This window comes from Panthera uncia (assembly GCF_023721935.1).
Source record: "Panthera uncia isolate 11264 chromosome A1 unlocalized genomic scaffold, Puncia_PCG_1.0 HiC_scaffold_17, whole genome shotgun sequence".
Classification (NCBI taxonomy): Eukaryota; Metazoa; Chordata; class Mammalia; order Carnivora; family Felidae; genus Panthera; species Panthera uncia.
Genome location: NW_026057577.1, coordinates 140,969,866 through 140,996,446, shown reverse-complemented (window position 1 = coordinate 140,996,446; position 26,581 = coordinate 140,969,866). Strand labels below are relative to the sequence as shown.

The 26,581-nt window shown below is 44.4% G+C and overlaps 1 protein-coding gene across 2 annotated transcripts in view; it reads left to right on the top strand.

Annotated features, from left to right (window-relative positions):
- The window catches only part of TRIO (trio Rho guanine nucleotide exchange factor), a 353,639-nt gene that overhangs the window by 240,679 nt on the left and 86,379 nt on the right, over nt 1–26,581 (top strand). For both annotated transcript variants that reach the window (XM_049648759.1, XM_049648761.1), the window contains exons 22-33: nt 4,074–4,268; nt 4,367–4,482; nt 5,248–5,314; nt 5,929–6,038; nt 6,997–7,066; nt 7,706–7,795; nt 12,630–12,722; nt 15,160–15,271; nt 17,010–17,200; nt 19,205–19,306; nt 22,781–22,923; nt 23,501–23,600. In XM_049648759.1, the coding sequence (XP_049504716.1) occupies nt 4,074–4,268; nt 4,367–4,482; nt 5,248–5,314; nt 5,929–6,038; nt 6,997–7,066; nt 7,706–7,795; nt 12,630–12,722; nt 15,160–15,271; nt 17,010–17,200; nt 19,205–19,306; nt 22,781–22,923; nt 23,501–23,600 (1,389 nt within the window). The remainder of the gene's footprint in view (nt 1–4,073; nt 4,269–4,366; nt 4,483–5,247; nt 5,315–5,928; nt 6,039–6,996; nt 7,067–7,705; nt 7,796–12,629; nt 12,723–15,159; nt 15,272–17,009; nt 17,201–19,204; nt 19,307–22,780; nt 22,924–23,500; nt 23,601–26,581) is intronic.

Below are 26,581 nucleotides of genomic sequence, written 5' to 3'. Positions count from 1 at the left end.
AGCAGCGTTCTAGAGAAAAACTAAGTTGGATTCGTATCCCACCTTGATAGCAAGGTAAATGTATCAACAATGAAAACCTGAAATGACTAGAAAAAATAACGGGACACAAAACCCAAAGCTCTAAAAAATGATAAAATCACATACACAAAAATGTATGAATTTCTAAAGGGTAGGCCAACATAAGTGAAAGAAAGCAAATAGGGAGGATAAATACGCAATTCCTATCACAAAGGGCTGATTTCTCAGTCGTAAAGAGCTTTTACAAATCAATAAGAGTAAACAAGAAAATGGACAAGAGATATTAAAGAGGGCTTCCAGGAAAGGAATTCTAAATGGCTTTTAAATATATGAAATTATCAAATTTACTTAAAATAAGAAAACTATAAATCAGAAGTATACTGTGTTCTGTTTTCACCCAGGTATTGGCAGATACCAAAAAGGTTATGGCTGCACCTTTGGTGGGGGGGGGGGGGGGGGGGAAAAGGGGGGGGTTTTGGGGGGGGGGGGGGGGCGCGCCTTGGGGGGGGGTGGTGAATGGAGGCGACCTCTGGGGATGGGGGGGGATGTGTCACCACGTTAACCGCTCAGTGTCACAGATGGACATCCCTTCTGCCCCAGCCGTCCCACATCTTGAAACTAGACTAGCTACACACGCTCAGACACGTGCAGTTTTTTCCTGGCTTAGGAAAAGAACGGAAACAACATGAAAGTCCATTCAGTGGGAGCACATTAGCTCATGGAAATCTTGTGCAGCGCCAAGCCTAAAACAAGCGTACTGCTCGTGTTCCGATAGTGAAGGATGTCTGAGAGTTGTTAAACAAAAAATGCTGGGTGCAGAGCAGGGTTTGTGTGTACAAGCATTTAGGTACAAAGAGAGAAATACATACATACATACGTACACCCCTCTGTATAATAAAATGTGTCTAGAATGGTAACACATGAAGCTGATCATTGAGACACCTCATAGGAAGGTGGAGTAAGGAGACTTTTCACTTTGTATCCTTTTTACCTTTGAAGTTTTGATTTCTACGCATGCATTTTAAAAATACCAATTAGGAGTGCTTGGTGGCTCCATGGGTTAAGTGTCCGACTTCGACTCAGGTCATGATCTTACGGTTCGTGGGTTCGAGCCCTGTGTCGGGCTCTGTGCTGACAGCTCAGAGCCTGGAGCCTGCTTCGGATTCTGTCTCCCCCTCTCTCTGCCCCTCTCCTGATCGTATTCTGTCTCTCTCTCTCTCTCAAAATAATAAACATTAAAAAAAATCAGTTAAAATAAAAATGTATTGAGAGCTCGCGACTTAGCAGATTCATCATCCTTAATTTTTATCACACCATTCACCCCATCATTATTAATCACGCGGTTGCAGTGTGCCAGAACTGCTCTGGGTGCTGGGCTCATGGACTGCAGTTTCTAGTTGGGGTAAATATATATACATCTACTGTGAAGTAGTAAGACAAATAGACATGGTGGAGGGAGGGTTGCCATCTTTGAGGGACAGGCTTGGCCACACATCTTCAAGAAGCCTTGACTGCCTGATTGGTGTCTTTTGTTTAAATGAAGTTTGTAAGCCACCAGGCTTTGTCTCTAGCCCACCTTCCTGCTGCATCTAGTGTCCTAATCAGCATCCGCCTGTTGGCGTGACATGCATTCAACTCATCTATTTTGTGACGTGTGTTATGCAGACATCTTCCTATAGTTTTTCAGTGTTTTGTTTTCTCTTTGAATGTAGGCAAGCTGCATTGTTTTTTTGTTTTGTTTTGTTTTGTTTTATCTTCACTCCTATGACCCCAGTGCTTAAAATATGAAACAGTTTTCTTGACTCCTTGAAGAGACACTACACATAACTTGCAGTACCCTTTCACCGGTGGCGCTTGGACGGTGGAAGAGAAGAAATGCTTTCATGGTGGCACAATGCAACTTCTCTGTGCTTCTCAGCACATTAGTATATTGGCACCCAGCAGTGTAACCTCATCCAGGCAGCCCAATTTTTTTTTGTTGTTTTAAGTTTATTTACTTATTTATTCTGAGATGAAAGAGAGCCGGGGAGGGGCAGAGAGAGAACCCCAAGCAGGCTTCACGCTGTCAGCACAGAACCCGATGAGGGGTCCCAGGTACCGTGAGATTATGGCCTGAGCCGAAACCAAGAGTCAGAGGCTTAACCAACTGAGGCGCCCAGGTGCCTCCAGGCAACCCAGTTTTTAAACAGTCCTGCCTTTCTCATATTCTCTTTGATGTTAAAATTTAATAATGGTTCTAAGTTAAGTCCCTTTTGGAATTTATGGTTCCACTTGTGAAACTTTGACTTTTTAGGTCTTTGGTTTATAATTCGTCTTAGCATATCCAGAAAGGTGTTGTGTTGATAGATCATATGGTTTGGTTGATTAGCTCACTCTACTTGGGCCCATTTCCACACCAGATGAAAGTCCTAAAAACTTCAGGGTGTTTTAAGTTTTGCTGACTTTTTCTAATAAACAGCTTTTATAGAATTTTGCAATAACCATTTTTTTTCACAGATTATTATATCTGAGTTCTGTTTTCATTTTTTAAGTATTAATGCCTGTTCAAAGTAACTGCCATACCCCATTAAAGGTACAAGCATATACCTATTTTCCCGTAAAACCTAACGTTAACTTAATTTTCAGTAAATATTTGGTGACTGTCTACTATGTGCCAGGCACACGAAAGGTGAATAAGATATTAGTAAGCAAAAAACCCCAAGTATCCCAGGCCTGTGGTGGTTACATTCTAATAAGATAGTGGCATACGGTAACAGTAGTAAGTCAACTATATCCTTGTGGCAGGTGACCCGTGTCCCGGGAGAGAGTGGAGGAGGCCCAGTGAGGATAGTTGGGGCAGGAAGGTGACTTGTACTTTTAAGGGACTCAGGGAGGGAGGGCCTATTGAGGAGGTGGCCTTTGGTTGAGCAAAGACACTAGGGAGCCACAGAGTAGCATTCCAGGCAGGAGGGGCCATGGTGCAAGGAAGCATAGACCGGGCGTGTGCCTGGAGCACGGGGCTGGATGCAGGTTGCCCGGGGCGTGCATGCGCAGCCCGAGGATTCTACAGCTGCCTTTGCCGGTCGCCGAGGACATGCTGCCTCAGACTTCCTGTGCAAACTAGGAAAATTTATCCAGGTTTTGAGCCCTGACCTTTATCCTTTTGGGGATTTTTACTTTGAGGCCCCTGCTCTCCGGTGCACCTTTTGGGGATTTTTAAAGTCACCTTCCTGAGTGTTGGTCGTAAAGATTTCGTAGATAAAGGTTAGTGGAGAAAATCAGGTTCCCTTCCGGAAGAGGAAGAGTACTCGTCTGAAATGCCAGCAGGACTGTCGAAGGAAGCCTTGCCCTAGTAACCAATGGATGTGATGAAAACAGGTGTTGAAAACTCAAGAGTTTTGAGGGACGTTACTGCCATAGATATTAAACCAATGTTTTGTGGTTCTCCTGAACTGTATGAAAACCAAGGCGGTTGTGTTTAACTTAATTGAAGTATCTTTTCTAAGTACACGTACAAATGAAATAATTTTTGAGAGGGAGTTCTAAAACAGTGAAGAGCATTTAATATGCTTCTCTAAAGATCATTTCCTGGCTAGCGATCTTTCCTTCATTTCTACCGAGAATTGAAAAAGAAACGAACGTGCAGTGCAGCGTCACTTCAAGGATTTCACCGAGTGTCTGCGGTGTGGGGGTTCCTTTGCCAGGATCTCAGCGGGCCTTCCATCCCCGTGGGCGCAGGGGATGAACGGGCAGGGAGCAGCGGTGGGGGCCACGGGAGACACATATGTATCCCTTCCACAGGTGTCTCTCGGGCGTCCACCAGATGAAGCCACGCCAAGAGAAGGGCTAGATTCGGGTTGGTTTTTGCGGTCGTAAACATGCCATTCTCTGTGGGGAAGCGGCCAGGCCGGGATCAGGGGGTGAATTGGTGGACTTGGAGCTTCAGGGGACATTTCTCTGACCAGCAGTTTTTCCCTGTCGGGAGCTCAGAGTTGTAGGCAAGTTGCCACTGTGTCTCCGGTTCTGGCAGTTGAGTTCATTTGCCTCACAATACTTTCCTGTTGTTGTTTCCGCAGCAAACCAAAGAGAGAGTGAAGCTATTGATACAGCTGGCTGATGGCTTTTGTGAAAAAGGGCATGCCCATGCAGCAGAGATAAAAAAATGTGTCACTGCTGTGGATAAGAGGTACAGGGATTTCTCTCTGCGGATGGAGAAGTACAGGACCTCTTTGGAGAAAGCCCTGGGGATTTCTTCAGATTCCAACAAATCGGTAAATTGCTCTGTGCAAACAGAATAAACCATGGTGTTCTTCCTCATGTCCTCCCCGGATCTGATTAACTCAAGTTCATTGGCTCTCTTCCTCCACAGAGTAAAAGTCTTCAGCTGGACATAATCCCCGCCAGTGTCCCTGGGTCAGAGGTGAAGCTTCGCGACGCTGCTCATGAACTTAACGAAGAAAAACGGAAGTCGGCCCGCAGGAAAGAGTAAGCCAGTCTTTAAGAACCTGCTGGGATTCATTGAAAAAGTGAAGAAAATGTCGCTTGGACTTCACTGCTGTGTGTGCTTTGAAACCGGATGGCAATGATACCTTGTGATGTTCAGACTCACTGTGTGCACTGTCCCCTTATCACTTGCTTCAGAAGCCGTGTCTTTTTTTTGTTCCCGTGCCTCCATTTCGTATGGGGTTGACAAATTGTTTTAGTGTCATTTGTCATCAGTAGATCATGACTAGTAGTACCAAGGAGAAAAAAATAACACGTGGAGATGTTTCAAAATTGCCAATTAGTAAACTGTTCCAGACGTTCCAAAGATTGTCCTAAACCAGCGGTTCTCAGCTGGGGGCAGTTGTGACCCCCAGGGGATGCTTGGCCATGTGTGTTGACATTTCTGGTTGTCACACAATGGGAGGGGGCAATGCTATTGGCGTCTCGGGGATGGAGACCGGGGATCCCACTAACATCCTGTAGTTCACAGGACGGCCCCCTGGCAAAGCATTATCTGCCCCCAAGTGTCAGTGGTGCTGATGGAGAAAACGTGACCTGCTGGTGTACCTCAACAAAATGTTTTCCCTTTGAATTGGTGGCTTTACGCTGTTACTGTTCTGTCTCTTCTTGGTTTAATTCCCCAAACACATTACTGACTACTGCTTTGAAAACTCTCATTATTTCATAAGCCGTAAAAGTACATAGTTCAGATAAGCCCGTGTCCTGACTGTGAACTAAGCCCTTCCCGGTCTTCCTGTGTTCAAGGTTCATAATGGCGGAGCTAATTCAAACTGAAAAGGCTTACGTGAGGGACCTCCGGGAGTGTATGGATGTAAGTAAGTTTTCTTGCTTGTTTATTTAGATCCAGTCTAAACGCGCTGTTTTCTCCCTGACTGTTGGTAATTCTTAAAATAATCACCCTTGTTGCGGTTGTTGTTCTCGAGATTTTCAGTGTGCTTAAGCAGCCTGTTTCTTGTTCCCACCCTTCCGTGAGTTTCCAGGCCCATGTTTTGCTCAACACAGAGATGATACAGCACTAATCCTGTCATTCCGCTCGTCACATGACGGCCTGGCTCCCATCCTCTTTGTACAGAACTTTACAGCAGCTTCAGAGAAATGTGCCTTCTAATTATGATTCGCAACTGATACTCAGTAGTTTAAAGAATAGTTGTCGTACCTCAGAGAGCAGGGAGGTTAGCTCCCAAGTCTGACACCAGGAATGGAGAGTCTCAAGCTGGAGCCCGAGGAACTACTCTGAAGGGCTCACAGCAACTGGGGGGGCTTTTCTGGAAAATAGTTTTTCATGTTTTGGGAAAGGTTCCATACTTCAGATCGATTGTCGGTGATTCGTGAGCTCTGGGTACGTATTCTAGAGGCAGGAACAGCCGTTTCTTGGACATGTGCTCTTGGGTTTTTGTGTAATCCCTCTGCTTCCCTCCCGGCCAGACATACCTGTGGGAGATGACCAGCGGGGTGGAGGAGATCCCGGCCGGCATCGTAAACAGAGAGCTCATCATCTTCGGGAACATGCAGGAAATCTATGAGTTTCACAATAAGTGAGTGGCTTTATCTCTGGGGAGCTGGTTACTCTTGAAATCTAGATATGGTGCTGAAGTTTCCTAACAAGAAATGAAAGCTCCCAACTGAGTTAAGCATCCATTTCAGTGATTTTGTTGAAATTCGAATGAAGACTATCAGGCTTTCTTCCAAAAGACTGACGTTGTTGAACCTATCATGATAGAGACTCGACTTTATGTTTGTTCTTACCTGCTATAGAAATGAGATTGGGAAAACTGTTTTTGGAGGAACCCTCGTTTCTCCCAAGCTATGTCGTCAGCTGCTATATCAGTTACTTAGGATGAAAAGAAAGAAGAATTGTGCGTGGCTGCTGGCCACCCCTTGGTCTTTCTGAACAAGAGGGGAGAAGGCACTGAGGACAGAACAGATGTGTAGTCTGACCAAACTAAAATACACTGTCCAGTGGCCACAGGAGGCACATGGCTTTATTTTTAAGGTTTTTTTGGTTTTGGGTTTTTGGTTTTTTTGTTTGTTTTTTTTTTAAGAAACAGAAGCTCCTTTTGATAGCGTCTGCACAGCCCTCTAGCCTATGGAGAGATACTGCTAGAGCCAGAGATGCTGGGGTCTCCCTCACTCCCCTGCCCCCACCCCAGCACAAGACACTGAAATCTAAGTGGGTTCTTCTGAGTGTTCATTTACATCCCTAAATTATATCCTCAGCTACTGAACATAGCACTTGCCCAAAAGTAAAGCTGCTAGGTTAAAATTTGTATTAGAAAGTGTTTAAAGGCTAAACTGAGTAGCTGTTTGAAAGTCACAATAACTTAGTCGAGTTAAGAGCTACTTGGGTTATTAAATCCTTAAAATCTAGACGGCACAGATGTTTCACTGTATTTGATTGAAGTGATATGCTTGGCCTGATTTCTGGCGTATCTATCTCACTACTAAATGTTTTAAGACATCTTAATAATACAGTACCATTTTTACTCTCTGCAGCATATTCCTGAAAGAGCTGGAAAAATATGAGCAGTTGCCAGAGGACGTTGGACACTGCTTTGTTACTTGGGTAATGAAACCTCGACTACTTGTTCTCACGGTTGTTTGGTGGCTTTGCAGGAAGTTAGAAAGGAATGTGGTCCATTTCTCGTATGTCACCATCTTCTACAGAGTCTGCTTACGGAGAAATGGACTTTGCCACAAAGACTTACATTTTGCAACTAGTTATTAACGTGGACCGAGCTTTTTATTGGCAATAGTGATGGTTTGAAATGGAACATTTAGTGTGCCAGTCCTGCACGTGGTCCTGGAAATGCGTAGATAAACGTGAATGCGCAGCCATGTCTGGGGGGGGCCAGGTTGGCAAGGTGGGAGGGGGGATGTTGTGCAGTCGGGAGGAGAGCCAGACAGTCACCTGGTGGTAGTGCCCTGCCATCCACATGTGATGCCTGGGTTTGCACTGGCAACTGGAACAGAGTGGGTGTGCCCAGCCCTGACTTACTGGGCCAAGGGAAGCTTCTGGAGGTGTGTATACCGATAGGATGTGTTTCTCATTTTTAACAGCTTTCCATATAAAATAGGGTTTCTTTTATTTAGAGCTTAAATTTCCTTTATCCCCACAGCTTCTTTTCTGCATAAAAGTTTATCATATTTTGAGGTACTGCCATTTGAAAGAGATATTCTAATTTGTTGTTGTTGTTGTTTATAGGCAGACAAGTTTCAGATGTATGTCACATATTGCAAAAATAAGCCGGATTCTACTCAGCTGATACTAGAGCATGCAGGGTCCTACTTTGATGTAAGTAATAGATTCCTGATGAAGCTGTGAAATCTTCTAAGTTGTATTTGGTATACATAAAATGCAGCATCACTCCTAACTTTCACCTATTTGATGATACAGTATTTTCCTGTTTATCTGTCATATTTATGGTGGGATATTGTTATATATTCTTCTGTTATTGAAAGATTCTTCTAGGAGATCCTGGGTGGCTCAGTCAGTTAAGCGTCCGACTTCAGCTCAGGTCATGATCTCATCATTCGTGGGTTCTAGCCCGGCATCGGGCTCTGTGCTGACAGTTCAGAGCCTGGAGCCTACTTCGGATTCTGTGTCTCCCTCTCTCTCTGCCCCTCCCCCACTCATGCTCTGTCTCTCTCTCAAAAATAAAATAAATATTAAAAATTTTTAAAAAAAGATCTAAGATTTTAGCATGTACGTGTGTATATGACATTACTTACAATTTATAGTAATTTTAGGTGTAATATCATGTTATACAGAAGGTACAAACTTTTCAGCTTCTTTTACTCTCTGTGAAACAAAAATCTTTGAATTTTTGAATCCTTTTTAGTCATTTATTTTTCTCATTTTTATGTTATTCCAAAAGTAGCCTGCCAATAAAATTTTTACAGATAGCACTGTCCCTAGGACCATTGGGAGGCTTATTAATTATATTCCCATTGTTGTAGATGTAGGTCATCTTTTTTGGAAAGATATTGCAGGGAGGTTATTTAGTACGAAAGAGGATAGAGCCTTATTGATATAATTTACAGAATGCTTTTTGGGTCTCCAGAATGTAGTTAAATGTGTGTCAAATACATCTTGATTAAGAGATGGGAGTACTTTTTGATGTTATGTATAATTTCTCACAAGGCTGTGAGAACATTAGATTTGTTTCTGTCTTTACGCTGGGGCATTGCCATGTGTGATACTCTGCCCTTCTCTGGAAGTCTGGGAAATGAGAATAAATTTTAGCTTGTATCTTTGAGGTGAAGCCCTGTAGATGGCCTTGTTTTAGTTGTCATTCTCCTGACTAGCAATTATACATCATTGCCTTTGTAAATATAAAGTCAGCTCCCAGCCCAGTGCTGCCCGCCCTCCCCCCCCCCCTTTTTTTTTTTCTGTTTTTCACATGACCCTGGGTCTTTGCCATCAGGTGAAACTCAACACCATGGCTCTGTGCAGAGTTAGAATCATTTAAGGCCTAAGCACTGAGAGCATGTGGCACATTTAATCAAATCAAATGGCTTTGGAATCAAAGCCATTAAAAAACGACAACAACAACAACAAAACCAAAACCTTTGTCCTTAAAACATCTTTAAAGAAATTACGCTTGTCTGATTTGGGTATTTCACAAATTACTTGCCTTCAGTATTCATTGTCCAGCATGATCCCACATCTTTTTGGGGCTCATTTAACTCAATGTGCCTGGTCATAGGTGCTTAGCATGGAGTGGTGGATAACCCAAAGTGCCCACCTTCCCAGCAAGGATGTTGTTGCATGTAAACAGCTTAATACAAAGGCAAAGCAGAAATTATGGTGTTAGATATGCCACTGACCAGTGAGCTAGATCCTCCCTTTACCCCCAATTCTTTGCCCCCCACCATTCAAAGTAAAATTTTAGAAGCACAGAAGTTTTTGTTAATACCCTTAACAGCTTTTTAGAAAAAGGAAGCTCTATTGTTTTAGCAGGATGAAACCTTTGTCAGGTATTTTGGAAGAATACTCGGATCATGTAGCCATTTTTGTCTTTATTTTTTTATTTTTATTTTTAAATTTTTTTTTTCAACGTTTTTTATTTATTTTTGGGACAGAGAGAGACAGAGCATGAACGGGGGAGGGGCAGAGAGAGAGGGAGACACAGAATCGGAAACAGGCTCCAGGCTCCAAACCATCAGCCCAGAGCCCGACGCGGGGCTCGAACTCACGGACCGCGAGATCGTGACCTGGCTGAAGTCGGACGCTTAACCGACTGCGCCACCCAGGCCCCCCTTATTTTTATTTTTAAATATAATATATTGTCAGATTCGTTTCCATACAACACCCAGTGCTCATGCCAGCAAGTGCCCTCCTTCATGACATCACCCACTTTCCCCTCTCCCCTACCCCCCATCCACACTCAGTTTCTTCTCGGTCCTTAAGAGTCTCTTGTGGTTTGCCTCCCTCTCTCTCTGTAACTTTATGTCTTTATTCTTTTTAATAATTTAATTTTTTTATCATGATAGTGTACTCTTTAATCCCCATTCCCCGTCTCTCCCATCCCCCCACCTCCCTCTATTCTGGTAACCATCATTTGTTCTCTGTAGTTAAGAGTCTGTTTCTTGGTTTCTCTCTCTCTTTTCCTTTGTTCATTTGTTTTGCTTCTTAAATTCCACCTATGAGTGAAAATCATATGATATTTGTCTTTTTCACGTAGCATTATACTCTCCAGCTCCGTCCGTGTTATTGCAGATGACAAGATTTCATTCTTTTTTATGGCTGAGTAATATTCCTGTGTGTGTGTGTGTGTGTGTGTGTGTGTGTGTGTGTGTACACACATACATACCACATCTTGGCTGCTTACATAATTTGGCTATTGTAGATTATGCTGCTATAAACATAGGGGTGCATGTATCCCTTTGAATTAGTGTCTTGGTATTTTTTTGGTAAATACCTAGTAGTGTGATTCCTAGATAATAGAGTAGATCTATTTTTAACTTTTGGAAGAACCTCCATTCTGCTCTCCACAGTGGCTGTACCAGTTTGCATTCCCATCAGCAGCATAGGAGAGTTCTTTTCCTCCACATCCTCTCCAACACCTGTTGCGTCTTGTATTTTTTATTTTAGTCATCTGACAGGTGTGAGGTCATAACTATGGTTTTGATTTGTATTTCCCTGATGATGAGCAATGTTGAACATCTTTCGAGTGTCTGTTGGCCACCTGTATGTCTTCTTTGTAATATTTATTCATAGCTTCTGCCCATTTTTTAATTGAATCATTTGGTTTTTGGTGTTGAATTATATCAGTTTTTATATATTTTGCATATTAACCCTTTATCGGATATGTCATTTGTAAATATCTTCTCCCATTAAGTAGGTTGCCTTTTAGTTTTGTTGGTTGTTTCCTTTGCTGTGCAGAAGCTTTTTATTTTGATGTAGTCCCAATGGCTTATTTTAGCTTTTATTTCCCTTGTCTCAGGAGACATATCTAGAAAGAAGTTACTATATCCAATGTCGAGAAATTATTGCTTGTGCTCTCTTATAGGATTTTTATGGTTTCAGGTCACATTTAGGTCTTTAATCCATTCTGAATTTATTTTTGTGTGTGATGTTAGAAAGTGGTCCAATTTCTTTCTTTTGCATGTTGCTGTCCAGTTTTCCCAGCACCATTTGTTGAATAGACTATCTTTTACCCATTGGGTATTCATTCCTCTCTTGTCATTTTTTAATAGTTATAATCCTATGATGAGGTATTAAGGGTGTCAACAAAAATAGATTGGTGTTCAGAAATATCAGAGATGTATTTCTGAATGTTATTAAAACAAGGCACTAAAAAGACATTATAGTATCTCTCAAATGTTGGGTATGCATGAAATGGGATACTTCTCAACAGTATAAAAGGATAAATTCTTGATATGTAAGTAGCATAGATTAATCTCCAAAACATGGGCTGAGAGAAGCTAGATATGAAGGAGTACATTCTGTGTGGTTCCTTTTGTGTGAAATTCTAGAATATGCAAAACTAATCTGGCAATAGTAATCAGAATAGGGGTTGCCTCTTGGTGGTGGTGGGGTGTGGGTGGGGGAATTTGTTAGAAAGGGACCTGAAGAACTTCCTGTGATGTTGGAAATGTTCTGCACCTTGGTTTGGGAATTGTTTGCAAGTGTGTTGACATTTGTCAGAACTCAGTGACCTGTACTTGAGATCATTATATTCTATATGAAAGATGTTTTAGATGTGAAATTATGAATGTGTGTATCGTAATCATTAAATGATAAATTGCACATTTTTGAACAATTGCAAATTGAAGAGAAAGTTTTAAACTACATTTCGTGATCAGGAAGGCAGAGGAAGAATTGCTAAGTTTTGAACCTGGGTGGCATGTGAGGGACAAGTCGCTTGGTGGCTGTCCTGCAGCCAGCACTCCCATCGGCAGCGACTCACAGGAATCCTGGCACAACGCGCGCACAGGTCCCCATGAGCTTCATCGAAGTGACAAGCAGATTGAGAACACAAGAGTGTAGTGGTGTTTGAATCTCGTTGGAAGCATAGAATGTGAGGAGATAGCCTTTTTTTGGTGGTGGTGGGGTTTTTTTGAAGATTTTCTGAGAAGAGTGTCAAGAGCCAAAAGATGATGCAAGTACCGCTCGTGGGCGTGGAAAGTCTGAGAGCGCGTGGAGGGAATCCTCCATGGTGTGCGAACTCGTTATTGAAAGGGAGTCAGGCCAGGGGCGGGGACGTGGTCTTGGCCAAGGCGACGCCAAGGCAAACGCTTAGGAGCTGCGGTGGGAGAGGGTGCGCCCTGTCCCCATCCCCGTCCCTGGCTCCTGTCTGGACTGAGTGGCCCCGGGCCGGGCCGGGGGGAGCTGGAGGCCAGCACGGGCCCAGAGCAGAGGTTGTAGGCTTGGCCTAGTTGAGATCTGCACGGGAGAGCCAGCAATGTGGATTGGACGCGCCACCTTCTGGTTCAAAGTGATCACCCGTTCTCATGTCCAGCGTATTAAAAGAACAGTGATTTCTGTTTTTCTTTATACAACAACAGTGATATGCGTATAGTCATTTTGGAGGTAAAAAGTGCATTTTTAGTTCATGCTAATTCAAATGCTATAATTAACATTACAGTAACGTTCGTCTCTCTCTATTTTCTTCTTAATTTAGGAAATACAACAGCGGCATGGATTAGCCAATTCCATCTCTTCTTACCTTATTAAGCCGGTTCAGCGAATAACAAAGTATCAGCTTCTTTTAAAAGTATGTATGAAGCATCTTCTGCATGCAAAATTTTGTGAATTGCGCATTACTCTTCTGGCGTTTTTCTGTTTATGTAAAGTACCCTGAATTTTTTAAATAACACCAAGACATTTAATTTTTTTAATTCATTGCTATTTATTACCCTGATCAGTTTCTCAGTGTGGCAGGTAAATGAGAGAATATTCCTCGTTATGCACCGGAGCTTTGCTGAGTCTGGTCCGTAACATAAACTGAGGAAGGAAGGCGGGATTGTCAAGCCTGGGTAACGTGGTATCTGTGTCCCAGTGTGGCTTGCTGGCTGTGGACCACGCTCTTTGCTGTGTACTTTGCAGACTTTAGGTTTACCTCATAACACTGCTGGTCTGCGGGTGTAGAAACGAGCCTGTGAGGGTGAGGGCTGTGCCCGGAATCATCGCTGGATCCCTGTTGTCTGGGCTCAGCTCGAGACCCAAATGGGGCTGAAGCCCAGGTAATTTCACCCTCAGGCAGCTTTCTCCCTCTTACGTCTAGTCAGATGGCACACACATATTTCTAGAACATGTTGTTCACACAAATCCCGAGTATTTGAGTCAAACTGACCTCTACTTTTTCTTGATTATAAATGATGATAATTAAAGTCATCCTGTAGCTATGTATGGTGGCGGATATTAACTAGACTTCCTGTGATCATTAAGCAGTGTATACAAATATCAGATCCTTATGTTGTGCTCTTAAAACTAGCATAATGTTGCATGTCAATTATACCTCAAAAAAAAAAAAAAAAAACCAGCCACATTTGTAATTTAATGTCTAGTCTTAATTGTAGAACAGTAAAGGAAACTTAGAATTTGTGATGGTTGTCACAGAATGCATTATATAAAAATCAGTGCACATTTTCTTCACTATAAGAATAATAATTTACAACCTCTACCTGATGATGTTTATCCTGCTGTATCCTTGGCTGGAGAATGTTATTAAGCATCAGAACGTACCGACTGTCCACTCCCTCTTGCTAACAGTATATTACGCATCTATGTCCCTGGCCTCACACAGCAGTAGGAAGGTGGTATGTAAATTTCCTGGATATAAAAGAAGTTCAGAGATGGAGTAATGAGATCCTGAAACTCTTTGCTAATGAGAAAACTCTAGACACAGAAATGGCTGTAGTATTCTTTTGTGAAAATGGTATCATATGGGATATTTCTATTGGGAAAGCACTCCTGCATTTCTGTATCAGAATCCTATGAAGTGCTTGTATGACCCTTAGCAGAAGTAGGAGGTTGCCACAAACGTGAACTAGAAGTCAGGAGGTTAAGTCGTTCACATTCACATCAGCCCACTGCTTTTTATTTGTGCAAAGGCGGTTTACCTTTTGGTGTCCTCAGCATTTAAGAATCTTGTTTTTAAAGCATGTGGTTCCACTAAAGACCTCTTCCTCGGTGACCTCACATCTAGTTAATCACTATTAAAATAGGGCTTTAATTTATAAGCCTCACGTTATTCTTCCCGGGGGTTTTAAGGAGAATAATTATAAGCTCTGTTGAGGTCCCCGACGAATGTTTTTGACAGTGAAGTTAATTTCTCCATATAGCATTTTTAAACACTTTTTTTTTTGCCAATCTGCTTAGAATAATAGGCAAAAAACATCTGGTCATGAGTAAACATGCTTGTCTGGTGCAAGTTGCTCTAAAACTGTCCACTGTGGGACCAAAGCTGAGTGCAGTGCCCTGTGCCTTTGGTCGGCCACTAGGACACGGAAAGCTGTGATTACTATTACTGACTGATTATAACCATACTGTGGTAAGAAAGAGTCTTGGACCCTGCCAGAATGTGGATTTATTGTCCTTGTTCGCATTCATTTAACAGCAGATGTTCCTCTAAGTAGATCTGAAACATAATCACACTCGGGCAAGTGTGATTAGATCATTCACGCTTTTCCAAACGTCCTGCACACAGAGGGACAGCATTTAACGTAGACACGGCTGCCGCTCGTGTTCTCGCTCACGGCCTGGGAGCTCCAGGGTAGATGGGGCTTGGCACTAACAGCACCAAGGAGTTTAGGATCACACTGGGCTGCCGCGGGAGGCATAGCAGTCCTGGCTGGACTCGGCCGTGACCTTCAGATAAAACCAGTAGCTGATTATGCTTTACTGTACTAATCGAGTGTTTCTGTTTGTCATTTTTGAGGCTTGGTAGTTGATCTGTCCACCGGTTTCATCTTAAACGGTGACTGCATCTGGTTTGCTCTGATCTGAAGAAACATCCTGATTTGAGCAGGACAGACCCCTCCATTCGTTGCGTAAAGAGGCAGTAATTGATTTTCTATGCGAATATGTGCCCAGTTGACCACATTCTGCTGTTGTCTTGAAAATCGTGGATTTTTCATACTCTTTGCTGCAAAGATCTTGTTGGCAGAGCTTTCGGCGTTTGGCTAGTTGACGGTATTGGTCTTTTACAGGAGCTACTCACTTGCTGTGAGGAAGGAAAAGGGGAGATAAAAGACGGCCTCGAGGTGATGCTTAGTGTGCCAAAGCGGGCCAACGATGCCATGCACCTCAGCATGCTGGAAGGTAACGGGCTCTGCATGTCCCCAGCGCGTCCGTGCACTTCCTCCTGACACTGGTCTAAGTGGATTTCCCACCCCCTGGAAGTCTTGGCTTTGCGCCTCTATGCTTGGGTGGGAGTTAAGAGTTTAGACGTGAGTACCTTCTTTTTGAGAAGAACTGGTTTCATTGCTTCCCTTAAGGATTACGGAAAGTACTTCGACCTCATTAAAAGCATGTCCTTGACCGTTAACCAGAGAACAGCCTGTCTGCACTTGGAACCCCAGTAGCACCTTGTGTCACTTGCCTTAGGCAATCTGGTCTCCGCGTGGATGGATGGGTAGGAGGGAGGCAAGATCAGTCCCCTGTGATGATAAAAACCCTTCAAAAAGCTTGTTGTTTCCCCATATCTGTATCCATTGTATCACTTACGAGAGCTTTGAATGTGGTGGCGTGTAACATAATGTACGATGTGGTGAAGAGTCAGATAAATAAAATTAAAAGTTATCGTTGCAAGTGAGATTTCCACGGATGCTTGTGTTTAGAAAGGCTCTTTCTGCATTACAGAGCTTAAATCTTACTATCAGCGTACGCAGAATTATTTACGAGAAGTAGTCTTGCCCCAGATGCTTTTTTATTGTTTGTCTCCATCATCGCTAGTATCGAGCAAGGGAACTAGTTGGGGCACGGGTGCAGCTGTTTGCAGCAGAGCCCCAAAAGTCAGAGGCCAGGAGGCTTTTTCTTTCTCTGACGTGAACCCCTGAGCTGGTGTGGCAGCCCTTCACGGCACCATCGAGGACTCGGGCTCCGTTCACTCTCTCCCCTGCTTAAATGCTGTTTGGTTGGCTCGGTTCAGGATGTGTCAAGACCACGTTACCATTCCGTCCAGCAGAGAGAAAGTGAGGAAAGAGGGAGGGCAAGGAGCAGCTAGAAGGGTCGAAACTAGAAGTTGTACACAGGACTCCCAGCGTGGCCTGAGTTGTCCTAGCTGCCGAGGGGCTGGGAGATATCGTGCTTATCTGAGCGGCCGCGGGGCTTCTGTCTGTGGAGGAGAAAGGGAGGCCAGTAGTTGAGAGAGGGCTAGCAGCCCCTGCCGCAGGTATCAGACCACTTTGCGAAGCCCTGGGAGTTGAAAGTCCACACGGCAGGCCCCTTCCACGAAGGGAGGAGCAGGGGGAAACCCACCCCTGTGGCCAGAGTGTGACACACATGAAGAATTCTGCACTCCAAGAGGGGGAGAACCCAAGGAAGGCCAGACCAGAGCCTTGGGGAAAGGCTCGGCCTGTGGCAGAACGTCCAAGAAGGGTGTTCTAGGCTGAGGAGGCAGAGGATCAGGACGCAGGCTGGGGGTGGGTGACGGCCTGGGGAAGGTCCGGGACCATTCTGGACAGGGGAGGAGGTTCATATGATGGAATGCTGTGAGTAAAGGCTGAAGAGAAGTAGGGAGTTCAACCAAATCTCAAATGGTGTGAGTGCCACCCTAAGATCGAATGGAAAAAATAAAGTCATGAAGAAAAATTGCCTTATTTTTTTGAGTAAGAGCAAATATAGGCAAAGTCACGTTTTAGGAAGAATTCTCCTTTGTCAGACTTTGTCAGGTGGGGTCAGTGCTGGGAAACCGGAGTCGGGGGCCCAGATGGGAAACTAATCTGAGATTTGGTTGATGGGCACTGAACAAATGTTTAAATAGTCACATTGCTGTCTTGTGCATCCTTTTTTATTTTTCTTTCAAATTGAGTGTGCTCCCCTTTCTTTTATGTTGTAGGGTTTGACGAAAATATTGAGTCTCAGGGAGAACTCATCCTGCAGGAATCCTTCCAAGTGTGGGACCCAAAAACCTTAATTCGAAAGGGTCGAGAACGACATCTCTTCCTTTTTGAAATGTCTTTAGTATTTAGTAAAGAAGTGAAAGATTCCAGTGGGAGAAGCAAGTACCTTTATAAAAGCAAATTGTTTGTAAGTACGGACGTTCAGAATTGTAAATTTTAAGGTAACACACTCGTGACCTTTTTGCGGCTAGAAAAAAATTACTGCTTGTTGCTTTCAGTTTAACCTCCCAAACTCTGCTCCGAGGTGGAAGTCTGAAATTGTAAGGTTTTCATCTTCCACAGGGAAATTTTCCTGCAGTCTCAAGTCCACTAGAGGGAGCGCATGGTTTTAGCTTCGCTGAACTTAGAAAACCTGTTTTTTTCTAAATGCCATAGACTCTTAACGTAGGCCGAGAAAACACCTTTTTAGTGAATTTCAATTTATGTCTTGTGTGCCGTAACTAGCTTCATAAATAAATTAATCATATGAGACTTCGATTAAGTAAGTTCTCATATCATTCTAATTAATTTTTCATTCACAACATTGGCATATACTTAAGCAGTCTTCCTGGTGGGCTTGCTGTAGGCTCTTTGTGATGAGGTGGGATTTTTTTTCCCCCATAAAGATAAAAAGTGTGTGAAAATTAAGTACATTTATGGTTCTTTGCAATAGCAAAGTAGGGTTATTAAAGAAAATACATATAAGCAAAAATAGTTTTAACGATCCACAATCCCATCTGTAGAGAGACAGCTTTCCTGGAGTGCTGGGTCGATACTGTGTTACATTTGAATTCTTTTTTAACTTGTGAGTGTGCTTTCTGGCAAAAGAACATACCTGATGCCTCTTTTCCACAAGGAGCAAAGCCCAAGGAGTCTCTCTGTAAACCACACGTTGACTCTAAGGATGGTCTCAGGCCGTATCACCCACTGGATCTGCTGTATTTCCATGTTCCCTCAGTGGGACTGTCTCAGGGGCTGTTGACACAGAACTGCTGGGCAGGGCCAGGCCGGCGGAGGATGGGACAAAGGATGGAGCAGAGCTCATTGAAAATCACCACCAGAGAAAGAATAGAGAATGCAGTGGAGTTTGGTGTCTTCTTTACACAAGATATGGTGGATCACTTACAAATATCGGCAGATACTTGAACAATGTCCACGTTACACATTTTTATGGCATCCGTAGATTAATCAAGTTCCCAAAGTAATAAAATACTACCAATGTAGAAATCGTCTTAATAATAATCTGGGATTTGCAAGTTCAGACTAATGATTTTCATACCATTTTCCTTGGCTTATGTCCTGTTTGAGATTGTCTTCTGGCTCACAGCCCACCTTACATCATTTTAGATCATATTCTAACTGGAAGGAAGACCAGCAACATTGCTGGCTAGTAATTTCACTAGGCTGACTTTAATCTGTCCTCAGAGACCAAGCTAGTCTGTTTTAGAAGCTGATACATCTTCATTTAATTTATCTTTTAAAAGTTAAGGTTCCCTCCGAGGCCACAGTTATGAATCACTTCCTTTGCTGGAGGGAGGAGAATGCACCAGGGGTGAACTTGATTGTGGGGGAGGGACTGAAGATGCTGACCTTCACCTACGCTCTTTCATGTGCTCACAGCACAGCGGCATGTGTCACAGAGAGACATTTTGTCTCTTGGCCCTTAAACTTGTTGGTGCAACGCTAAAGGTTAATGCTTTTGACAAACAAATTGGGAAATAACCGTGAAGACATCTCCGCCTTCTGCGAAGCCACTTCGTTCATGCCGAAAACGCATGGCAGGCTCCTCTGCAACTAGGACAGATTCATTTCATCGTTTACAGGTTGCCAATAGTCAGCTCCTGATTTTCCAGATAACACGATCTTTAGATATTTTGGTTTCCTTCCTCTGTATGTGCTGGTTGACCTACACCAGGATCCCCAGCAGCGGTGCTCAGAGCAAGTGAAAGGGCTGCGACCAATCATGTGTGGCCTGAGAACAAAATTTCCTCGTTTTAACTAAAGATCCAAGGATTACCTGTCAATGGAAACAGACTGTGGTGTTGTAACCTAACGTGACCACAAGTCCCCCAAAACCGTTTTCTTGGTCTTTGTTCTGTGTCCTGCCGGAATTGTTTCTGTCCTCTAACTTTTTAATTACGTTTGTATCCAGACCTCAGAGCTGGGTGTCACAGAGCACGTGGAAGGAGACCCTTGCAAGTTTGCGCTGTGGGTGGGGAGGACGCCAGCCTCAGACAATAAAATCGTCCTCAAGGTACGTCTGTGAGGCTCGGGAATGTGCGGTGTGACAAGTTTATGGAGGCTGTGTGTGCTTTTTCTTCCTGTTGTTGAAACATTGGTTTTCATATCATTTTATTTGTTCTTTATGTGTTCTGTTGGGATCGGCGATTACCACAAAAAGAATAGTAGAATAAGTTCAGTTTGGTGTCATGGGGCGAAACGCCTTGAGCTAAACTTTCGCTTGCCTACCAAGGGTCAAATGGAGAAGGACGTTTTTAAGCTTCTCCCACTCTTGCCGTCTGCAGAAGGGTGAGTGAGTTCCGCAAGAGATGCAGGACGTTGAGATACAAGAGGAAGGAGATGCGGGTCAGCAGGTCCCATTGCACACTTCACTTACTTTCCAAAGGGAAACAGGCACCTGGTGAACTTGTGAAGGCCTTGGGCAGTTTCAAGGCTGAACATGCCAAGAGTCTTCATGGGGTCTCAGGCTCTTTGCTTTCTAAATAGGGAGAAGAGAAAAAGGGGGATAATGATCAGTTACAGGGGTCAATAATGTTAGGATTTAAAGCATTCAAAAACATTAAGGGTGCTTTTTGGGGGGGGGGGTATTGGGGGGGGAGGAAAATAAAATATGTTTGGGTATTTTATTTGAACTCTGCTTTAATCATACTAGCCTCTCCTAGGAAAGGCACAGGGCTCTAAGGGTATCTTGTGTACTTCCCTCTTTCTGTGTTTGAGAAAATACAGATGGAACGGTCTCTCTGGAAAAACCATGGCGATTTCGGAATGTTTTGTGAAAGATGTTGCTGAAGATTTGTAGAATATTGGGAGATGAGCCAAAAGCTTAATAGGACTCTGGTGTGTGAATTGGCATGCCAGTGATCCTGTCTCGTACATTCCTTTTAATCTCTCAGCAGTATTTCCAGCAACTATGAGTTACTCATCGATACCTCGCTCTTACAGAATTTGTACTTTGGTGAAAGTATTGTGTTTCTAAGGTCTTTATTCCCATGGAAATGATGGATTGTTTTGCAATGAATATATGATTACCAACCCAGTGTGTTCTTGTTACTATTGGCGTAAAGCCCTATAAAGTATAAATTGCACTGATAGCTAAATATTAGATAACTTTCCTAAGGCATAAAATTTTAAAGTATACTCAAAACCACAAAACTTCCAACTCATAGGAAGCATCTCTCCAGATTAGCTATAGTGATAGATATCAAAGGGTGCATCTAAGAGATAGTGCCAGATGTTTGAGCCAGACAGGGACTACTTTCATGTAGGACATAATAAAACACTCATGATGCAATTCAAGAATAAGGTTTCCTTTAGGCTTTATCAGAGGAGAGTCTTTTAGGGAATTTTGGGTACTATTTTTCTGCTTTCCAAGGAAAGGCTAAGGAAAGTGATGTCCTCATTCATTTTAGAGATTGCTCTGTGGTGATGGAGATGGAAACCGAGGCGGTGATGGAGGAGATGGAGGTGGTGGAGGTGGTGGTGGAGCTGGAAGTGGTGGAGGCAGAGGAGGGGAGGCCTTGGAGGGGGAGGGGGAGGGGGAGGGGGAGGAGGTGGAGATGGAGGTGAAGGTGGTGATAGGAGTGGTGGAGGTGGGGATGGAGGTGGTGATGGAGACAGAGATCACATTGGAAGCGAAAGAAGCGGTGGTGGAAATGGAGGCGGTGGTGATGGAGGTGATGGCAGAGATCGTGGTGGAGGTGGAGATGCCAGCAAAGACGGGGACGATGGTGGAGGAGGAGACGGCGGTGGTGGACGTGGACGTGGAGGCGGTGATGGAGGTGGCGGTGGCGGTGGAGATGCCAGCAAAGACGGGGACGATGGTGGGAGCGGTGGTGGAGAAGGCGGGGGTGGACGTGGAGGCGGTTGTGATGGAGACGGTGGTGGTGGTGGTGGTGGAGGTGGAGGGGGGAGCAGAGGTGGCGGTGGAGAAGATGGCTGCGCTGGTGGAGGTGATGATGGTGGTGGCAGGGGCGCTGGTAGTTGTAACACGAAACGTTGGTCTTTTTTACGTTGTGCCCTGGAAAGGAGAGTCTTCTTTCTAAATCCTTCCTGAAACATGAAAACTACCAAGAGTCTGCATCGGATTGTTCCCATCTCTCAGACCAGTGGGACCTTTTACTTAGTACTTTAGCTGGCTTGCCTTTCTGTTACTATTTCTCAAAACCTGGCATCTTTTTCCCTTGTTTAATTTCTTTAAGGTCAGGAGAATTCCTCTCCATAAATGTAATGATCACCTCACTGTTAAATCATGAGAATTCCATTTATTTCTGAACCATAGTAACAGTTTCCCTCAGTCGTCTCTAAACTCTGCCAAATGTTCTTTCTCAGATGCTTCTCTTTGCTTAACCTGAATGTTTGCATCAGGCATTTAAATGCCAGTAGACCTGTAGTTTTCAGAGTTGTCCACCCTGAGACACTTTGGTTTCCTGCACAGGCTCCCTTAGTCCCTGATCGCCCTGCCTCTGGCCCCAGAAGCACTTGGGTTACTGCCTTCCAGTCTCAGGTCTGGGAATGGGAGCAAGAGGCTCCTTTTTGCCCCCCACCGCCCCCCGCCTCCCCGCATTTAGTCCCTTGTTCCTAGCCCTCAGCGACTTTAAAGACACATCCTCCAGTGAAAACATTTTATTTAGAAAAAAGAGTCTCAATTTTAATTTCCTTTCCCAACATGGGCTCCGACTTGGTGATTTTGAAGACAAGGTGCACCATGAGAAAACACTTGGCTGAGCCCCGCCAGGGGCTCAGCTGCGACCCCTCTGACAACTGTTTCGGTCATTTACAAGGACTTATGCTTATGTCATAGGAAGTTGATGTTTCTTACAAGGAAATGAAAAACTGTTACTAAGGCCCAGAACGTGCAAAAAGAAAAAAAAGAAAAAAAAAAACCTCCTTTGAGGCAAAGTAAAAGAAAAAAGTGTGGGCAAAGTGATGCCATATGTGTTCATTCCACAAATACTGAGTATCCACTGTGTGTCCTGTTTGGAGCACGTTTTCAGAAGTTGTAGTAGAACCAGGGTAAATCCACCGTCTGTAATTGGCAGTAAGGAAACTGGTCCAACCAGTTTCTCTCTGCCCGGGGAGGAGCAGAGAGAGAGGAAGCCACAGAATCTGAAGCAGATCTAGGCTCTGAGCTGTCAGCACAGAGCCCGACACGGGGCTTGAACCCACGAACTGTGAGATCACGACCTGAGCCAAAGTCGGACACTTAACCGACTGTGCCACCCAGGTGCCCCTTAAAAGGTTTAGGGACTGGGGAATTGCTGATTGTGAAAATAATTCTGGAGTAACGTATGTGCTATAAAATGAAAATGGTTTTGATGAAAAAATACTCAAAATGGCAAATTAAACATGGGATGCAGTTGCTTTTCTGCTGAAAAGTTATTTTTGAGATGGGGAAACTCAGGGAATGTGGGAGACCTGAGTGTGGTTAGAGCAGGTTCTGGAAGGGGGACCCCTTCTGTGTCCTGATGGACTCTCACACCTCGTTAAGGCTTCCAGCATAGAAAACAAGCAGGACTGGATAAAGCACATCCGCGAAGTGATACAGGAAAGGACAATTCACCTGAAAGGGGCCCTGAAGGAGCCCATTCACATCCCCAAGACAGCACCGGCCACGAGACAGAAGGGAAGGAGGTAAGTGCTGGGGGCCTTTCGGTAAGTTTGTTTACTTAATAGGAAGAGAACAAGGCAGTGTTAACTTACTATTTTTCACAGATTGTTTTTCTTAAATATCTTGAGGAATATTTTTTTTAAACACACTGTATGTATAACATCATCCTTAGTAATGAAATTGCTTTGTCACGATGAGAACCTCCCTTCGGCCTAAAGAAAATGAAGGGCTGGGTACAAATCCCTGCGTGTTCCCCTTTCCCACCGCAAGTGTGAATCTGGACACATATGTAGGTCGTGCATGTGACCAGGACCAGCTGTACTGTCACTTCGCTGTTTGCGTTTCTCATTTCTGAGGCAGTAGTACCACACCTGTGTTTTATCGTTGTGCGAATTAAGCAGGGGGCACACGTCCGCCACTCATCCCGGCGCGCAGCCGAGAGGGGTCGGTCACCGCTCACGCGATGCTGGTGGCAGCAGTCACGCAGATGGATTCGTGCCTCTCTGAACAAATCTGTCTCTCCAGCGACTCATAGACGCTCTGCACCAGTCTTGACCAACCCCGCAGTGTCAGGAATGAAAAGTGTGTTTGCTTCTTCAGGGACGGAGAGGATCTGGATAGCCAGGGCGATGGGAGCAGCCAGCCTGACACCATTTCAATTGCCTCACGGACGTCTCAGAACACACTGGACAGCGATAAGGTAAGCTGTAACAGCACTTTCTTGGGTGAATGTAGCTAGTCTTGGCTCTGTTAGGAAGCAGCCTGTTTCTGTCTATAAGTGAGAGTTTGTCACCAGTCCTTTCAAACAGTCACTGTGTGCTAAGTGGTGCCAGGCACAGAAGCAGGAGCAAAAAGTTGGGGGTGTCAGGGGTAAAGTCTGAGGATTCAGGAAGAAATTGCCTGCCCTGCCCAGTGCCGTCACCTGGTTTTCTGTCAGGTGTTCTAGGGCAGTGTGTTTAAGCTTGTCAATTTTACATAAGCAGAAGAGCCTGTCACTTTAAGTTAAATGCTACACCAAGCCCTGAGGGTGAAAGCGGATCTGCTCCGATTGAAGCAGGAGCCCTGGCATCCTCAGGGCGGCACAGCAGAATGCAGGGAGTGCGCCCCGAACCAGCCTGCACCTGAGCTGACCGCCAGGCACACAGATCTGATCGTTGTCGGAAAATACGCACGTAGCTGTGCCTTCTACAGAAGGGGTGCGGTGTGGAGAATCCCGTGATCTGTCCTGATGGAATCCCAAAGCCAAGAAAATACATCGACAGGAGACTTTGGAATCCAGGCTTCCATCACGCACAGATACGCAGAGTCCTCCATAAAATGAGCTGGGGGGAGGGGGGGGGGGACAGTCACATCAACTAAGTCTTCCATTCCCACTGAGATGAGCACGTGTTCTGTTTCTAAACTGCTAGACCAAATTCTCTAAAAAGGTTATTTGACTGTAAATAGGGGTTTTATTTAACTTGCCACATTGAGGATTCCTGTGTTTCTGAAGCACAGCCCGTCATTTGTAGCCCGGAAGTGTCTCGCCCTCAGCGTCATTTGGAAGGGGCTGCTGACAGAGGAGCGGGCCCAGTGTCTGGGCCCAGATGGTGGGCTTTTCCCACTCGGTCTTGCAGAGGATTCGTGGTGTGTGATGCGGTTGGCAGGAGGGCAGTGAGCAGGTTAGAAAGCATTGCTCTTTTGCAGCGATTTCGTTTCCCAGATCCTTCTGCTTTGAGTCATTTGTTTTTTCTGTTCTGCTTTTTGAGTTTACTAAATAGGAAGTCCTAGAACTCTGAATGGTTAGAGTAACAGGACGGGAGAATAAACACGGCATCTCGTTTTTGTTTTGTTCAGAGCCCGGTGGCCGGTATGTCTTGCCAGGGGTAATAATGGGGAATAAGATGAATGACACATCAGGCGTTCGGTGCAGAGCAGCCGTTTCTCCTGCGGCCCCACCCCATGGCCATTTAGTTAAGAGAATAAAGTTCGAACTTGGAAACGTTTCGTTAGAGTAATTCTGGTTCTTTTCTTTAAAAAAAAAAAAAAAAAAAAAAGATCGAGGTGGCAGAGTTATCAGAATCGCCCGTTTATACAAGACCTCCACCTAAAGGCGGTGTTGGAAGTAATAGGAGCTCAGGTTGGGGCGCGGCCACCTTCACTCAGACCACTTCACGGACTTGCTTGGGTCAAGCGTCCCCACGGCAGCTGTGCGCCCAGCAGCCCCCAATTCGCATTCTCACCAGATGTGCTCTGCTGGGTCTGGTCTGGGTTTACTCTAGAAATGAGTTTTAAAGTTTACTTGTTAGAAATGAAATATTTGATTTCTTATAAACTTTATTTAAATCCAAGTTAGTTAACATATAGTGTCATAATGGTTTCAGCAGTAGAATTCAGTGATTCATCACTTACATATAGCACCTAGTGCTCATCCTAACAAGTGCCCTCCTTAAAGCCCATCGCCCATCTAGCCCATCCCCCCACCCACCACAGTTCTCTGTATTTAAGAGTCCCTTATGGTTTGCTTCCCCTGTTTTTATCTTATTTTTTCTTCCCTTCCTCTATGTTCATCTGTTTTGTTTCTTAAATTCCACACATGAGTGAAATCATATGGTATTTGAGTGAGATTGCCAAAGAGATAAATAAATGTAAAAGGTTTTGCCTTTTGGAAGGTGTGCTAAGACTTTTCTAGAGGTTGGTCCAAAAAGAAGGGGCAAGTGTCTTTTTAGGCAGCATATGGTAATTGGGTGGTTGGCGGTGGTGGTGTGGAAATGCCCCCTGGGTCTGGTTAGGTGCTCCGGCTCTCCCGTTCCCACTCTGAGATGGCAAGCGCCCACTCCTGGCTCCTGGTCCCCTGATGTGTGCTGACTGCAGTTCCCAAAAATAAGGCTCTGTCTTGTAGTTAGGGACTGTGTAACTGCTTGTGCTTTGGATCTATTGTAGTATAATAGGCTTATGTGAAGTTGGACTCAGGCCTGCACAACTACTATATAAAAATGAGGCATTATCCTAAGGCTGTTGCTATTAAGACAGCAAATTCTGTTTGTACCCAATGAGAGAGGAGGAATGAATCACTACCAGAAAAGTACAGGTTTGTAGGAATTAATCATTTCATCCTGGGAGTCTGGTGGGATGCTAGGGTCTTTAGAGAACTGCCTGTTACATATTCTGTGGAGGTAATTCACCAGTTTCTGCCTACCTCCTCCACTGCATTGTCTCTAAACTTTGTTGTGTGGCTCAGAAACCCCTAAGGGCCACTTCTGCAAGTACTGCCATGCCCCTGCACCTGGGCTTTGCAGAGGCTCTCCCCGGCTCTTCTGGTGGAGCCATGACTACAGTCTCCCATGATTCCTAACCGTCTGGAAGTAATGACACTCCAAAACTCATTTTTTAAGTGGACATGGCATATATTTCCTCTAATATCCCTCACTGAGACCACAGGTCCTTCATAGTTTCAAAAGTACAAAAAAGGAGTGAGCTATCTTCCTAAGATCATAGAAATGCAGCAAGTTACTTTCCTCAGTTCTTGGGGTCTGCACTTGGGATGAGAATAAATAGCATGTGAGATTTTATAATGATAAGTCAAAATCTGGAGTCTGGAGAGGACATTCCCATTGGACCTTACAAAGAAGAGATGTGTTTGCTACCACATGAATGCCGGCTTTTGTGTGTTCTCTGCTTCCAAAACATTTTCTTGTAGCC